Source organism: Ranitomeya imitator, chromosome 5, assembly GCF_032444005.1.
Source record: "Ranitomeya imitator isolate aRanImi1 chromosome 5, aRanImi1.pri, whole genome shotgun sequence".
NCBI lineage: Eukaryota > Metazoa > Chordata > Amphibia > Anura > Dendrobatidae > Ranitomeya > Ranitomeya imitator.
In genome coordinates, this window is record NC_091286.1 from 333,003,151 (window position 1) to 333,019,929 (window position 16,779).

General features: G+C 48.2%; 1 protein-coding gene across 1 annotated transcript in view; it reads right to left on the reverse strand.

The window, feature by feature from the left end:
* PM20D2 (peptidase M20 domain containing 2) overlaps positions 1–16,566 on the reverse strand; it is a 55,211-nt gene extending 38,645 nt beyond the window's left edge. Inside the window, exon 1 of the mRNA XM_069726377.1 lies at positions 16,069–16,566. Coding sequence (XP_069582478.1) covers positions 16,069–16,455 — 387 coding nt within the window. The 5' untranslated portion in view covers positions 16,456–16,566. The remainder of the gene's footprint in view (positions 1–16,068) is intronic.
* Between the last annotated feature and the right edge of the window lie 213 nt (positions 16,567–16,779).

Sequence of the window (16,779 nt, forward strand, 5' to 3'; positions counted from 1 at the left end):
AATAATATTAGCAATACCTTTAATTAGAAACAGTATAGTTTTACCGATTTACTATATATCTTTCCTCATGTGCAGGCATTGCAGGACAGACCTTAGGTATCCATGGTCATAACCACTAGAAAGTAGCTGTCACTATATCAGTGGTTGTAACCATGGATACCCAAGGTCCTGCAATGCCTGCACATGAGGGAAGAGACAGAGTGAATCAGAAAAACTATACTACGTTTCTATTTGGAGGCATTTGCTAATATCATTATTATTACACCTATTACATATTGGGGGATAGGATTTTGGAGATGGGAACACCCTTTAATTCCTCCTGGGAGTCACAAGCTCTCAGTCATGCAGGTGTGCCTCAGTCATTACCCACTATACTGTGAGCAGTGACTGTAAGCATGCTCCTGCACACACAGCAGTGCATAGCCGGCTGTCAAATTGCCAGCACACGTTTAAAACCAACACTCACAGTATAGTGGGTAAAGACTGTAGCCACATTGCCACGCCTGCGTCCCTGAAGGCAGTGGAGTAAAGTTCATTTTCTCCCGGGTGCCACACTTTCATTACAGAGGCCGGGCATCTTTATAAAGCTATTAACATGCAGATTAACCATATGTGTGCATGTTAATTGGGCTATGTGACATGATAGGCTTCCTTTAAATGTCGTCATTGGCAGTGCATACGCACCAGCTCCCATTGGCCCTCTGAAACATGATATTGGAGAACCAACTGGTTGTGATGGCAGCCGATGGCCTGTAGAATGCTCCCATATCTGGAGAAAAGAAATCCAGACTCATGGTACATATTCACAAGATGTACACCACCAATTAGATATTAGAAAGAGGGAAAGGGAATACAAATTTAAACTTTATTAAATATAAAAAAAGTTATCAAATTTAAATGAAATATTCATCCATCAATCGATGTATATTGTATCACAGTGTGTGATTTGTTAGGTTATAGACACCACCATGATCCAATGGTAGGTCTCAGAAAAATACCATAAATAGTGTCACAGCTTATGACCCTAGTCTGCTGGATTTCAATTTAATGTGCACTAAAACCAAACTGCTATCATTAGAATTTTCCCATTGTGATACATGGGGTAACGGAGTGTGATAACAGTATATAACACCTAATAGCACATAGTTTGCAGATGTAACTAAAGACTTAATTAAATAAATGTCGGTGATCTCCAACTCACTATGTGTGCACTTGGGAGAACGTCGGCATTACAGCCATACTATTATAGCAATGCCACAAAAATAAGGGCAAAATGCCGTATGCAAAGTCACTGTGTATTAATAAAAGCTGACGGTCCCCGATCAGCTGTTACAGATAAATCATGCAGATCGTCGGCACTATGCCTCGGAGCACTGAGTCAGTTGTGCTGGCACCCACTGAAGCGGATCATGAACACTGCTCTCTGTAAGCGTGGTTTGTAAGGCTAGGTTCTCATTTCGTTTTAGGGTGAGCGCTAACGGACAGCGTTGCACGGCGAAATTAACGCCGTGCAACGCGTCCGTTAGCGCTCCTATTGCCAGCAATGTTAAAGCGTATTGCTAGTGCGTGCCATTTTCGGCACGCGCTAGCGATGTGCCGTTCTTTTGTGGCGCGCATGGGACGCTGCAAGCAGCGTCCGAGGCACGCCCGAGGTCCGTTCCCCGCTCTCGGGGATCTGCGCTAGCGGGGACGTTTAACGCGACCCCTAAAAAGACATTGCGTTAAGCGCGATCCGCTAGCACTGGGCGCTTAACGGATTGCCCTAACGCAATATGAACCTAGCCTTAGAGACAAGGTGTGCCGCCATTCCACACTGATCTCTGTTCATGGCACATGTCTCATATGCAGAGACCTTGCAGCAATGAAGGTACGCACGCGATCCCTGTCACTCTATCCGAGAACGAGCGGAGGTGAGGACAGCCTGAGATAGCTAGGCAATTCGTGCCACATTCTCTGTGACCAGCACACCTCGTCTCTAACTAAACACTTACCGAGAGCGGTGTTTATTGATCCGCTTCAGTGTTTGCCAGCACAACTGACAGTGCTCCGAGGCATAGTACCGACGATCTCCTGTTTTTAACAGCTGACATGTGCCTCTAACAGCCGCGGGTGGAATCACGATCCATCCGCTGCTGTTAACTAGTTAAATGCCACTGTCAAACTCTCACAATGCCATTTAATGCGTGCTTTTTGCAAGCGCGGCGGAAATCCTCATCATCGGTGACCCAGTCACGTGATCGCGGGTCACCGATGGGCTGGCATGACAACCAGAGGTCTCCAACAGACCTCTATGGTTGTCACTGCTGGATTGCTTTGAGCACCTGTATGTAGCAGAGACGATTGGATTATGACACTTTAAGAAAAAATGGAGTTCCATACATAAAGTATTAAAATTAGTAAACTTTATTAAAGATATCAAAGATTATATATAAAATAGTAAGTTACAAAAAAAGGAAAAAGACAAAAAACCCTAGTGAGGAAACTGCTACATCCCCGGTATAGTAATTATATCAAAATATGCTCCAAGCATGGTAAAAAGATCTAGTTCCACATAACTAATTCAGACTGCTGCAGCACTGATATACCTAGTATAAGGCAATACCCAACCCCTGTAGGGAGGTGCATACCCCAAGGATTGTCATAGTGACATAAAATCCATATGGGGAAACAAAAGTGCAGGATGACAAAGTTAAATATAGAGTTCCTTACCCATGCTGGAATACAGTAAGATGCCGGGATGCAAGTGTGAACCTCCCTGACGCGCGTTTCGCGTAGGCTTTATCACAAGAAGGGAATCTTGTGATAAAGCCTACGCGAAACGCGCGTTGGTCGCTGGGGAAAGTCCAGCACTTTATTTTGTCGCTGGATCTCCAGCTGACATCGCTGAATCGGCGTGTGTGACCCTGATTCAGCGATGTTTACCCTGGTTACCGTTGTAAATGTAAAAAAACAAACACAACATACTTACATTCCCGGTGTCTGGTCATGTCCCTCGCCTTCAGCTTCCAGCACTGACTGAGCGCCGGCCGTAAAGTACAGCGGTGACGTCACCGCTGTGCTGTGCTTTAAGGCTGGCCAGCGCTCACCAGTCAGTGCGGGAAGCTGAAGGCGAGGGACATGACCAGACACCGGGAATGTAAGTATGTAGTGTTTGTTTTTTTTTACATTTACAACGGTAACCAGGGTAAACATCGCTGAATCAGGGTCACACACGCCGACTCAGCGATGTCAGCTGGAGATCCAGCGACAAAATAAAGTGATGGACTTTCCCCAGCGACCAACGATCTCCCAGCAGGGGCCTGATCATTGGTCGCTGTCACACATAACGATTTAGTTAACGATATCGTTGCTACGTCACAAAAAGCAACGATATCGTTATGTGTGACGGTACCCTTACTCATCTCATCAGTCAAGAAAGCCTTTGCAGATATTTCTAGGCCACCTCTTGATGTTTTAACTGGTCTTGTTCAGTGGTGGCCGTTTTTCAGCACTGAACATCATGTACCTCTGGGCACTCCGGGAGGTGGCAATTCAGGAATGTGACAGAACTGGAGGATAATGGGCTGCAGGTCACTTCACATTTCAGGTGTCTTTTCTCTCTAAACGCTTTTGCAACCCTATTGACTATTTCCAACAAGAATTTTGATGGTTCTGTGATCAAGCCCCGATATCTTTGCAATTTCAGGATTTATACGTCCCTTATGGCTGGCTTCCCCACACCATGTTATTGCTGCTGGACCGGTAATCTCTTATCGCTGGCTCTCCGATTGCCCCACACCATTTATTACTGCCAGCTCACTCTCTTATGTGGTGTGGGCTCAGTGATTTCCCCACACATTATGGCTGGCTTTCTGATTCGTCCAGCAGCAATAACATGGTGTGAGGCAATCTCTTACGGCTGGCTTTCCTATTGCCCCACACCATGTTATTGCTGCTGGAACCCTTTCTAATGGCTGATTGCTCCACACCATGTTGTTGATGCTGGACCCCTTTCTAATGGCTGATTGCCCCACACCATGTTGTTGATGCTGGACCCCTTTCTAATGGCTGACTGCCCCACACCATGTTGTTGACGCTGGACCCCTTTCTAATGGCTGACTGCCCCACACCATGTTGTTGATGCTGGACCCCTTTCTAATGGCTGGCTCTCTGATGGCCCCACACCATGTTGTTGATGCTGGACCCCTTTCTAATAGCTGGCTCTCTGATGGCCCCACACCATGTTGTTGATGCTGGACCCCTCTCTCATGGCTGGCTCTCTGATTGCCCCACACCATGTTATTGCTGCTGGACCCCTTTCTAATGGCTGATTGCCCCACACCATGTTGTTGATGCTGGACCCCTTTCTAATGGCTGGTCTGTGATGGCCCCACATCATGTTGTTGATGCTGGACCCCATTCTAATAGCTGGCTCTCTGATGGCCCCACACCATGTTGTTGATGCTGGACCCCTTCTAATGGTTGGCTCTCTGATGGCCCCACACCATGTTGTTGATGCTGGACCATTTTCTAATAGCTGGCTCTCTGATGGCCCCACACCATGTTGTTGATGCTGGACCCCTTCTAATGGCTGGCTCTCTGATTGCCCCACACCATGTTGTTGATGCTGGACCCCTTCTAATGGCTGGCTCTCTGATTGCCCCATACTATGTTGTTGATGCTGGACCCTTTTCTAATGGTTGGTTCTCCGATTGCCCCACACCATGTTGTTGATGCTGGACCCCTTTCTAATGGCTGGCTCTCTGATGGCCCCACACCATGTTGTTGATGCTGGACCCTTCTAATGATTGGCTCTCTGATGGCCCCACACCATGTTGTTGATGCTGGACCCCGTTCTAATAACTGGCTCTCTGATGGCCCCACACCATGTTGTTGATGCTGGACCCCTTTCTAATAGCTGGCTATCTGATTGCCACACACCATGTTTTTGATGCTGGACCATTTTCTAATAGCTGGCTCTCTGATGGCCCCACACCATGTTGTTGATGCTGGACCCCTTCTAATGGCTGGCTCTCTGATTGCCCCACACCATGTTGTTGATGCTGGACCCCTTCTAATGGCTGGCTCTCTGATTGCCCCATACTATGTTGTTGATGCTGGACCCTTTTCTAATGGTTGGTTCTCCGATTGCCCCACACCATGTTGTTGATGCTGGACCCCGTTCTAATGGCTGGCTCTCTGATGGCCCCACACCATGTTGTTGATGCTGGACCCTTCTAATGATTGGCTCTCTGATGGCCCCACACCATGTTGTTGATGCTGGACCCCGTTCTAATAACTGGCTCTCTGATGGCCCCACACCATGTTGTTGATGCTGGACCCCTTTCTAATAGCTGGCTATCTGATTGCCACACACCATGTTTTTGATGCTGGACCATTTTCTAATAGCTGGCTCTCTGATGGCCCCACACCATGTTGTTGATGCTGGACCCCTTCTAATGGCTGGCTCTCTGATTGCCCCACACCATGTTGTTGATGCTGGACCCCTTCTAATGGCTGGCTCTCTGATTGCCCCATACTATGTTGTTGATGCTGGACCCTTTTCTAATGGTTGGTTCTCCGATTGCCCCACACCATGTTGTTGATGCTGGACCTCTTTCTCATGGCTAGCTCTGATTGCCCAACATCATGTTGTTGATGCTGGACCCCTTCTAATGGCTGGCTCTCTGATTGCCCCATACTATGTTGTTGATGCTGGACCCTTTTCTAATGGTTGGTTCTCGGGTTGCCCCACACCATGTTGTTGATGCTGGACCCTTTTCTAATGCCTGGCTCTCCGATTTCCCCACACCATGTTGTTGATGCTGGACCCCTTTCTAATGGCTGCCTCTTTGATTGCCCCACACCATGTTGTTGATGCTGGACCCCTTTCTAATAGTTGGCTCTCCGATGGCCCCACACCATGTTGTTGATGCTGGACCTCTTTCTAATAGCTGGCTCTCTGATTGCCCCACACCATGTTGTTGATGCTGGACCCCTTTCTAATGGCTGGCTCTCTGATGGCCCCACACCATGTTGTTGATGCTGGACCCCGTTATAATAACTGGCTCTCTGATTGCCCCACACCATGTTGTTGATGCTGGACCCCTTTCTAATAGCTGGCTATCTGATTGCCACACACCATGTTTTTGATGCTGGACCCCTTTCTAATGGCTGGCTCTCTGATGGCCCCATACCATGTTGTTGATGCTGGACCCCTAATGGCTGGCTCTCTGATGGCCCCACACCATGTTGTTGATGCTGGACCCCTTTCTAATAGCTGGCTCTCTGATGGCCCCACACCATGTTGTTGATGCTGGACCCCTTCAAATAGTTGGCTCTCTGATGGACCCACACCATGTTGTTGATGCTGGACCCTTCTAATGATTGGCTCTCTGATTGCCCCACACCATGTTGTTGATGCTCGACCCCTTCTAATGGCTGGCTCTCTGATTTCCCCACACCATGTTGTTGATGCTGGACCCCTTTCTAATGGCTGGTCTGTGATGGCCCCACATCATGTTGTTGATGCTGGACCCCATTCTAATAGCTGGCTCTCTGATGGCCCCACACCATGTTGTTGATGCTGGACCCCTTCTAATGGTTGGCTCTCTGATGGCCCCACACCATGTTGTTGATGCTGGACCATTTTCTAATAGCTGGCTCTCTGATGGCCCCACACAATGTTGTTGATGCTGGACCCTTCTAATGATTGGCTCTCTGATTGCCACACACCATGTTGTTGATGCTGGACCATTTTCTAATAGCTAGCTCTCTGATGGCCCCACACCATGTTGTTGATGCTGGACCCCTTCTAATGGCTGGCTCTCTGATTGCCCCACACCATGTTGTTGATGCTGGACCCCTTCTAATGGCTGGCTCTCTGATTGCCCCATACTATGTTGTTGATGCTGGACCCTTTTCTAATGGTTGGTTCTCCGATTGCCCCACACCATGTTGTTGATGCTGGACCCCTTTCTAATGGCTGGCTCTCTGATTGCCCCACACCATGTTGTTGATGCTGGACCTCTTTCTCATGGCTAGCTCTGATTGCCCAACATCATGTTGTTGATGCTGGACCCCTTTCTAATGGCTGGCTCTCTGATGGCCCCACACCATGTTGTTGATGCTGGACCTCTTTCTCATGGCTAGCTCTGATTGCCCAACATCATGTTGTTGATGCTGGACCCTTTTCTAATGGTTGGTTCTCGGGTTGCCCCACACCATGTTGTTGATGCTGGACCCTTTTCTAATGCCTGGCTCTCTGATTTCCCCACACCATGTTGTTGATGCTGGACCCCTTTCTAATGGCTGCCTCTTTGATTGCCCCACACCATGTTGTTGATGCTGGACCCCTTTCTAATGGCTGGCTCTCTGATTGCCCCACACCATGTTGTTGATGCTGGACCCCTTTCTAATGGCTGGCTCTCTGATGGCCCCACACCATGTTGTTGATGCTGGACCTCTTTCTCATGGCTAGCTCTGATTGCACAACATCATGTTGTTGATGCTGGACCCCTTTCTAATGGCTGGCTCTCTGATGGCCCCATACCATGTTGTTGATGCTGGACCCCTTTCTAATGGCTGGCTCTCTGATGGCCCCACACCATGTTGTTGATGCTGGACCCCTTTCTAATAGCTGGCTCTCTGATTGCCCCACACCATGTTGTTGATGCTGGACCCCTTTCTAATGGCTGGCTGTTATGGCTGGTAATTCAGTACCACAATGGACATAGAGGTCAGTGCACATACAGCGACCTGGCAATAACCCAAAAAATAAGAACGAGCTCTGAGACGTGGGAACTCTGTTGACCGCAATCCCTAATCCTCTCCAACACAACTAGAGGCAGCCGTGGATTGCGCCTAACGCTGCCTATGCAACTCGGCACGGCCTGAGAAACTAGCTAGCCTGAAGATGGAAAATAAGCCTACCTTGCCTCAGAGAAATACCCCAAAGGAAAAGGCAGCCCCCACATATAATGACTGAGTTAAGATGAAAAGACAAACGTAGAGATGAAATAGATTTAGCAAAGTGAGGCCCAACTTCCTGAACAGAGCAAGGATAGAAAAGGCAACTTTGCGGTCAACACAAAACCCTACAAAATCCACGCAAAGGGGGCAAAAAGACCCTCCGTACTGAACTAACGGCACGGAGGTACACCCTCTGCGTCCCAGAGCTTCCAGCTAGCAGAAAAAACAAATTGACAAGCTGGAATAGAAAAAACAGCAAACAAATAGCAAAGAGGAACTTAGCTATGCATATAAGCAGGCCACAGGAACACTCCAGGAGGAAACAGGTCCAACACTAGAACATTTCCTGGAAGCAAGGATCCAAGCACCAGGTGGAGTTAAATAGGGTAGCACCTAACGACTTCACCATATCACCTGAGGAAGGAAACTCAGAAGCCGCAGTACCACTTTTCTCCACCAACGGAAGATCACAGAGAGAATCAGCCAAAGTACCACTTGTGACCACAAGAGGGAGCTCTGCCACAGAATTCACAACAGTACCCCCCCCCCTTGAGGAGGGGTCACCGAACCCTCACCAGAGCTCCCAGGACGACCAGGATGAGCCATATGAAAGGCACGAACAAGATCGGGAGCATGGACATCAGAGGCAAAGACCCAGGAATTATCTTCCTGAGCATAACCCTTCCACTTAACCAGATACTGGAGTTTCCGTCTAGAAACACGAGAATCCAAAATCTTCTCCACAATATACTCCAACTCCCCATCCACCAAAACCGGGGCAGGAGGATCAACAGATGGAACCACGGGTGCCACGTATGTCCGCAACAATGACCTATGGAATACGTTATGTATGGAAAAAGAATCTGGAAGGGTCAGACGAAAAGACACAGGATTAAGGACCTCAGAAATCCTATACGGACCAATAAAACGAGGTTTAAACTTAGGAGAGGAGACCTTCATAGGAATATGACGAGAAGATAACCAAACCAAGTCCCCAACCCGAAGTCGGGGACCCACACAGCGTCTGCGATTAGCGAAACGTTGAGCCTTCTCCTGGGACAAGGTCAAATTGTCCACTACATGAGTCCAAATCTGCTGCAACCTGTCCACCACAGTATCCACACCAGGACAGTCCGAAGACTCAACCTACCCTGAAGAGAAACGAGGATGGAACTCAGAGTTGCAGAAAAACGGCGAAACCAAAGTAGCCGAGCTGGCCCGATTATTAAGGGCGAACTCAGCCAAAGGCAAAAAGGACACCCAGTCATCCTGATCAGCAGAAACAAAGCATCTCAGATATGTCTCCAAGGTCTGATTGGTTCGTTCGGTCTGGCCATTAGTCTGAGGATGGAAAGCCGAGGAAAAAGACAAGTCAATGCCCATCCTACCACAAAAGGCTCGCCAAAACCTCAAAACAAACTGGGAACCTCTGTCAGAAACGATATTCTCTGGAATGCCATGTAAACGAACCACATGCTGGAAAAACAATGGCACCAAATCAGAGGAGGAAGGCAATTTAGACAAGGGTACCAAATGGACCATCTTAGAGACGCGATCACAGACCACCCAAATGACTGACATCTTTTGAGAGACGGGAAGATCTGAAATAAAATCCATAGAGATATGTGTCCAAGGCCTCTTCGGGACCGGCAAGGGCAAAAGCAACCCACTGGCACGAGAACAGCAGGGCTTAGCCCGAGCACAAATCCCACAGGACTGCACAAAAGTACGCACATCCCGCGACAGAGATGGCCACCAAAAGGATCTAGCCACTAACTCTCTGGTACCAAAGATTCCAGGATGACCAGCCAACACCGAACAATGAACCTCAGAGATGACTTTATTCGTCCACCTATCCGGGACAAACAGTCTCTCCGCTGGGCAACGATCAGGTTTATTAGCCTGAAATTTCTGCAGCACCCGCCGCAAATCAGGGGAGATGGCAGACACAATTACTCCCTCTTTGAGGATACCCGCCGGCTCAGATACACCCGGAGAGTCGGGCACAAAACTCCTAGACAGAGCATCCGCCTTCACATTTTTAGAGCCCGGAAGGTATGAAATAACAAAGTCAAAACGGGCAAAAAACAACGACCAACGAGCTTGTCTAGGATTCAACCGCTTGGCGGACTCGAGATAAGTCAAGTTCTTATGATCAGTCAAGACCACCACGCGATGCTTAGCTCCTTCAAGCCAATGACGCCACTCCTCGAATGCCCACTTCATGGCCAGCAACTCTCGATTGCCCACATCATAATTTCGCTCAGCAGGCGAAAACTTCCTGGAAAAGAAGGCACATGGTTTCATCACCGAGCAATCAGAACTTCTCTGCGACAAAACAGCCCCTGCTCCAATCTCAGAAGCATCAACCTCGACCTGGAACGGAAGCGAAACATCTGGCTGACACAACACAGGGGCAGAAGAAAAACGACGCTTCAACTCTTGAAAAACTTCCACAGCAGCAGAAGACCAATTGACCACATCAGCACCTTTCTTGGTCAAATCGGTCAATGGTTTAGCAATACTAGAAAAATTGCAGATGAAGCGACGATAAAAATTAGCAAAGCCCAGGAACTTTTGCAGACTTTTCAGAGATGTCGTCTGAGTCCAATCATGGATGGCTTGGACCTTAACAGGGTTCATCTCGATAGTGGAAAGGGAAAAAATGAACCCCAAAAATGAAACCTTCTGAACACCAAAGAGACACTTTGATCCCTTTACAAACAAAGAATTAGCACGCATGACCTGAAACACCGTTCTGACCTGCTTCACATGAGACTCCCAATCATCCGAGAAGATCAAAATGTCATCTAAGTACACAATCAGGAATTTATCCAGGTACTCTCGGAAGATGTCATGCATAAAGGACTGAAACACTGATGGAGCATTGGCAAGTCCGAATGGCATTACTAGATACTCAAAATGGCCCTTGGGCGTAATAAATGCAGTTTTCCACTCATCGCCTCGCTTAATACGCACAAGATTATACGCACCACGAAGATCTATCTTGGTGAACCAACTAGCCTCCTTAATCCGAGCAAACAAATCAGAAAACAATGGCAAGGGGTACTGAAATTTAACCGTGATCTTATTCAGAAGGCGGTAATCTATACAAGGTCTCAGTGAACCATCCTTCTTGGCTACAAAAAAGAACCCTGCTCCCAATGGCGACGATGACGGGCGAATATGCCCCTTCTCCAAAGACTCCTTCACATAACTCCGTATAGCGGCGTGCTCAGGCACAGATAAATTAAACAGTCGACCTTTTGGGAATTTACTACCAGGAATCAAATCGATAGCACAATCACAATCCCTATGTGGAGGTAGGGTATCGAACTTAGTAACATAGTAACATAGTAACATAGTTAGTAAGGCCGAAAAAAGACATTTGTCCATCCAGTTCAGCCTATATTCCATCATAATAAATACCCAGATCTACGTCCTTCTACAGAACCTAATAATTGTATGATACAATATTGTTCTGCTCCAGGAAGACATCCAGGCCTCTCTTGAACCCCTCGACTGAGTTCGTCATCACCACCTCCTCAGGCAAGCAATTCCAGATTCTCACTGCCCTAACAGTAAAGAATCCTCTTCTATGTTGGTGGAAAAACCTTCTCTCCTCCAGACGCAAAGAATGCCCCCTTGTGCCCGTCACCTTCCTTGGTATAAACAGATCCTCAGCGAAATATTTGTATTGTCCCCTTATATACTTATACATGGTTATTAGATCGCCCCTCAGTCGTCTTTTTTCTAGACTAAATAATCCTAATTTCGCTAATCTATCTGGGTATTGTAGTTCTCCCATCCCCTTTATTAATTTTGTTGCCCTCCTTTGTACTCTCTCTAGTTCCACTATATCCTTCCTGAGCACCGGTGCCCAAAACTGGACACAGTACTCCATGTGCGGTCTAACTAGGGATTTGTACAGAGGCAGTATAATGCTCTCATCATGTGTATCCAGACCTCTTTTAATGCACCCCATGATCCTGTTTGCCTTGGCAGCTGCTGCCTGGCACTGGCTGCTCCAGGTAAGTTTATCATTAACTAGGATCCCCAAGTCCTTCTCCCTGTCAGATTTACCCAGTGGTTTCCCGTTCAGTGTGTAATGGTGATATTGATTCCCTCTTCCCATGTGTATAACCTTACATTTATCATTGTTAAACCTCATCTGCCACCTTTCAGCCCAAGTTTCCAACTTATCCAGATCCATCTGTAGCAGAATACTATCTTCTCTTGTATTAACTGCTTTACATAGTTTTGTATCATCTGCAAATATCGATATTTTACTGTGTAAACCTTCTACCAGATCATTAATGAATATGTTGAAGAGAACAGGTCCCAATACTGACCCCTGCGGTACCCCACTGGTCACAGCGACCCAGTTAGAGACTATACCATTTATAACCACCCTCTGCTTTCTATCACTAAGCCAGTTACTAACCCATTTACACACATTTTCCCCCAGACCAAGCATTCTCATTTTGTGTACCAACCTCTTGTGTGGCACGGTATCAAACGCTTTGGAAAAATCGAGATATACCACGTCCAATGACTCACCGTGGTCCAGTCTATAGCTTACCTCTTCATAAAAACTGATTAGATTGGTTTGACAGGAGCGATTTCTCATAAACCCATGCTGATATGGAGTTAAACAGTTATTCTCATTGAGATAATCCAGAATAACATGAACTTGGGCTCATCAAATAGATCCCGGTAATCAGACAAAAACTCAGGAACCTCGGAAGGGGTGGATGACGAAATAGTCAGAAATGGGACATCACCATGTACCCCCTGACAACCCCAGCTGGACACAGACATGGATTTCCAATCTAATACTGGATTATGGGCTTGTAGCCATGGCAACCCCAACACGACCACATCATGCAGATTATGCAACACCAGAAAGCGAATAACCTCCTGATGTGCAGGAGCCATGCACATGGTCAGCTGGGTCCAGTACTGAGGCTTATTCTTGGCCAAAGGCGTAGCATCAATTCCTCTCAATGGAATAGGACACTGCAAGGGCTCCAAGACAAACCCACAACGCCTAGCATACTCCAAGTCCATCAAATTCAAAGCAGCGCCTGAGTCCACAAATGCCATGACAGAATACGATGACAAAGAGCAGATCAAGGTAACGGACAGAAGAAATTTTGACTGTACCGTACCAATGGTGGCAGACCTAGCGAACCGCTTAGTGCGCTTAGGACAATCAGAGATAGCATGAGTGGAATCACCACAGTAGAAACACAGCCCATTCAGACGTCTGTGTTCTTGCCGTTCAACTCTGGTCAAAGTCCTGTCGCACTGCATAGGCTCAGGTCTAAGCTCAGGTACTACCGCCAAATGGTGCACAGATTTACGCTCGCGCAAGCGTCGACCGATCTGAATGGCCAAAGACATAGACTCATTCAGACCAGCAGGCATAGGAAATCCCACCATGACATCCTTAAGGGCTTCATATAGACCTTTTCTGAAAATAGCTGCGAGCGCACCTTCATTCCACTGAGTGAGTACGGACCACTTTCTAAATTTCTGACAGTATACCTCTATTTCATCCTGACCCTGACACAGAGCCAGCAAATTCTTCTCTGCCTGATCCACAGAATTAGGCTCATCGTACAGCAATCCGAGCGCCAGGAAAAACGCATCGATATTACTTAATGCAGGATCTCCTGACGCAAGAGAAAATGCCCAGCCCTGAGGGTCGCCACGCAAAAAAGAAATAACGATCCTAACTTGTTGACCTGGGTCACCAGAGGAACGAGGTTTCAAAGCCAGAAATAGTTTGCAATTATTTTTGAAACTCAGAAATTTGGTTCTATCTCCAAAAAACAAATCAGGAATAGGAATTTTCGGTTCTAACATAGAATTCTGAACCACAAAGTCTTGAATACTTTGTACTCTTGCAGTGAGCTGATCCAGACATGATGACAGACCTTTAATGTCCATTGCTACACTTGTGTCCTGAACCACCCAAATGTCTAGGGGGAAAAAAAAAAAAAGCACAACATAGTGCAAAGAAAAAAAAATGGTCTCAGAACTTCTTTTTTCCCTCTATTGAGAATCATTAGTACTTTTGGCTTCCAGTACTGTTATGGCTGGTAATTCAGTACCACAATGGACATAGAGGTCAGTGCACATACAGCGACCTGGCAATAACCCAAAAAATAAGAACGAGCTCTGAGACGTGGGAACTCTGTTGACCGCAATCCCTAATCCTCTCCAACACAACTAGAGGCAGCCGTGGACTGCGCCTAATGCTGCCTATGCAACTCGGCAAGGCCTGAGAAAATAGCTAGCCTGAAGATGGAAAATAAGCCTACCTTGCCTCAGAGAAATACCCCAAAGGAAAAGGCAGCCCCCACATATAATGACTGTGAGTTAAGATGAAAAGACAAACGTAGAGATGAAATAGATTTAGCAAAGTGAGGCCCAACTTCCTGAACAGAGCGAGGATAGAAAAGGCAACTTTGCGGTCAACACAAAACCCTACAAAATCCACGCAAAGGGGGCAAAAAGACCCTCCGTACCGAACTAACGGCACGGAGGTACACCCTCTGCGTCCCAGAGCTTCCAGCTAGCAGAAAAAACAAACTGACAAGCTGGAATAGAAAAAACAGCAAACAAATAGCAAAGAGGAACTTAGCTATGCAGATAAGCAGGCCACAGGAACACTCCAGGAGGAAACAGGTCCAACACTAGAACATTGCCTGGAAGCAAGGATCCAAGCACCAGGTGGAGTTAAATAGGGTAGCACCTAACGACTTCACCATATCACCTGAGGAAGGAAACTCAGAAGCCGCAGTACCACTTTTCTCCACCAACGGAAGATCACAGAGAGAATCAGCCGAAGTACCACTTGTGACCACAAGAGAGAGCTCTGCCACAGAATTCACAACAGCTGGCTCTCTGATGGCCCCACACCATGTTGTTGATGCTGGACCCCTTTCTAATGGCTGGCTCTCTGATTGCCCCACACCATGTTGTTGATGCTGGACCCCTTCTAATGGCTGGCTCTCCGACTGCCCCATACTATGTTGTTGATGCTGGACCCTTTTCTAATGGTTGGTTCTCCGATTGCCCCACACTATGTTGTTGATGCTGGACCCTTTTCTAATGGTTGGTTCTCCGATTGCCCCACACCATGTTGTTGATGCTGGACCCCTTTCTAATGGCTGGCTCTCCGATTGCCCCACACCATGTTGTTGATGCTGGACCCCTTTCTCATGGCTGGCTCTGATTGCCCAACATCATGTTGTTGATGCTGGACCCCTTTCTAATAGCTGGCTCTCTGATTGCCCCACACCATGTTGTTGATGCTGGACTCCTTTCTAATGGCTGGCTCTCTGATTGCCCCACACCATGTTGTTGATGCTGGACTCCTTTCTAATGGCTGGCTCTCTGATGGCCCCCTACCATGTTTTTGATGCTGGACCCCTTTCTAATGGCTGGCTCTCTGATGGCCCCACACCATGTTGTTGATGCTGGACCCCTTTCTAATGGCTGGCTCTCTGATGGCCCCACACCATGTTGTTGATGCTGGACCCCTTTCTAATGGCTGGCTCTCTGATGGCCCCACACCATGTTGTTGATGCTGGACCCCTTTCTAATGGCTGGCTCTCTGATGGCCCCACACCATGTTGTTGATGCTGGACCCCTTTCTAATGGCTGGCTCTCTGATGGCCCCACACCATGTTGTTGATGCTGGACCCCTTTCTAATGGCTGGCTCTCTGATGGCCCCACACCATGTTGTTGATGCTGGACCCCTTTCTAATGGCTGGCTCTCTGATGGCCCCACACCATGTTGTTGATGCTGGACCCCTTTCTAATGGCTGGCTCTCTGATGGCCCCACACCATGTTGTTGATGCTGGACCCCTTTCTAATGGCTGGCTCTCTGATGGCCCCACACCATGTTGTTGATGCTGGACCCCTTTCTAATGGCTGGCTCTCTGATGGCCCCACACCATGTTGTTGATGCTGGACCCCTTTCTAATGGCTGGCTCTCTGATTGCCCCACACCATGTTGTTGATGCTGGCTCACTCTTATGGGCGAATGCCTGTCTGGGCCCCTGAAGTCTCCCCTCTTGTAGGACCCCCAATCCCTACAGACCTGGATATGCCGCGGTGGTCGCACTTCCTCCAGCGCGCCCCTCAGTCCTAACGCAGCAGCTGCCCCGACCTCAGCGATCAGGTTGTGCCCGCAGGCGTGCCCGAGCTCTGGCAGGGCGTCATACTCGCAGAGAAAGCCCACATGCAGGCGAGGGCAATCCGTGGGCTCCGCGGTCCAGTGCGCCCGGAAGGCAGTGTCCAGATGGTAGCGCGGCTGCACCTGCCATGCCCGGCTGGAGAAGAAGCTGCAGAGGCGCTGGTGAGCCGTGTGCTCCTGGTAGGCCAGCTCCGGCGTCCCCCATATGTCCCGGCTGAGGGCATGCAGTTGCCCTGACTCTTGCTCTATCACGTCGCTCGCCCTCTGCTTGCACTGCTGGAGAAGAGCCATCTCACATGCCCGTCCTGCAGCAGGCGATGGCGAGGTCTGGCAGCTAGCTCTGCTCCAGTACAGGGAAGCTGGCAGCGGGCTGTGTGACAGAGAAGGCGGTGTCTTCTGGGAAGTGTAGTCAGCTGCCCAGTACTGCCCTTGGCATTAGCACAGCCCGGACTTCAGCTCCCAGGATGACCCGCGGCCTGCCTCCTCTAGGCGCATTCTCAGAATACAGGTGCCGCTATTTTTAGTGAACACCCAGTGCCTACAGGAGATTAGATTCTATTTCTTAGATTTCAGCAGCTGTGTACTTAAAGTGCTGGAGGAAAGTAGCTAACTGAC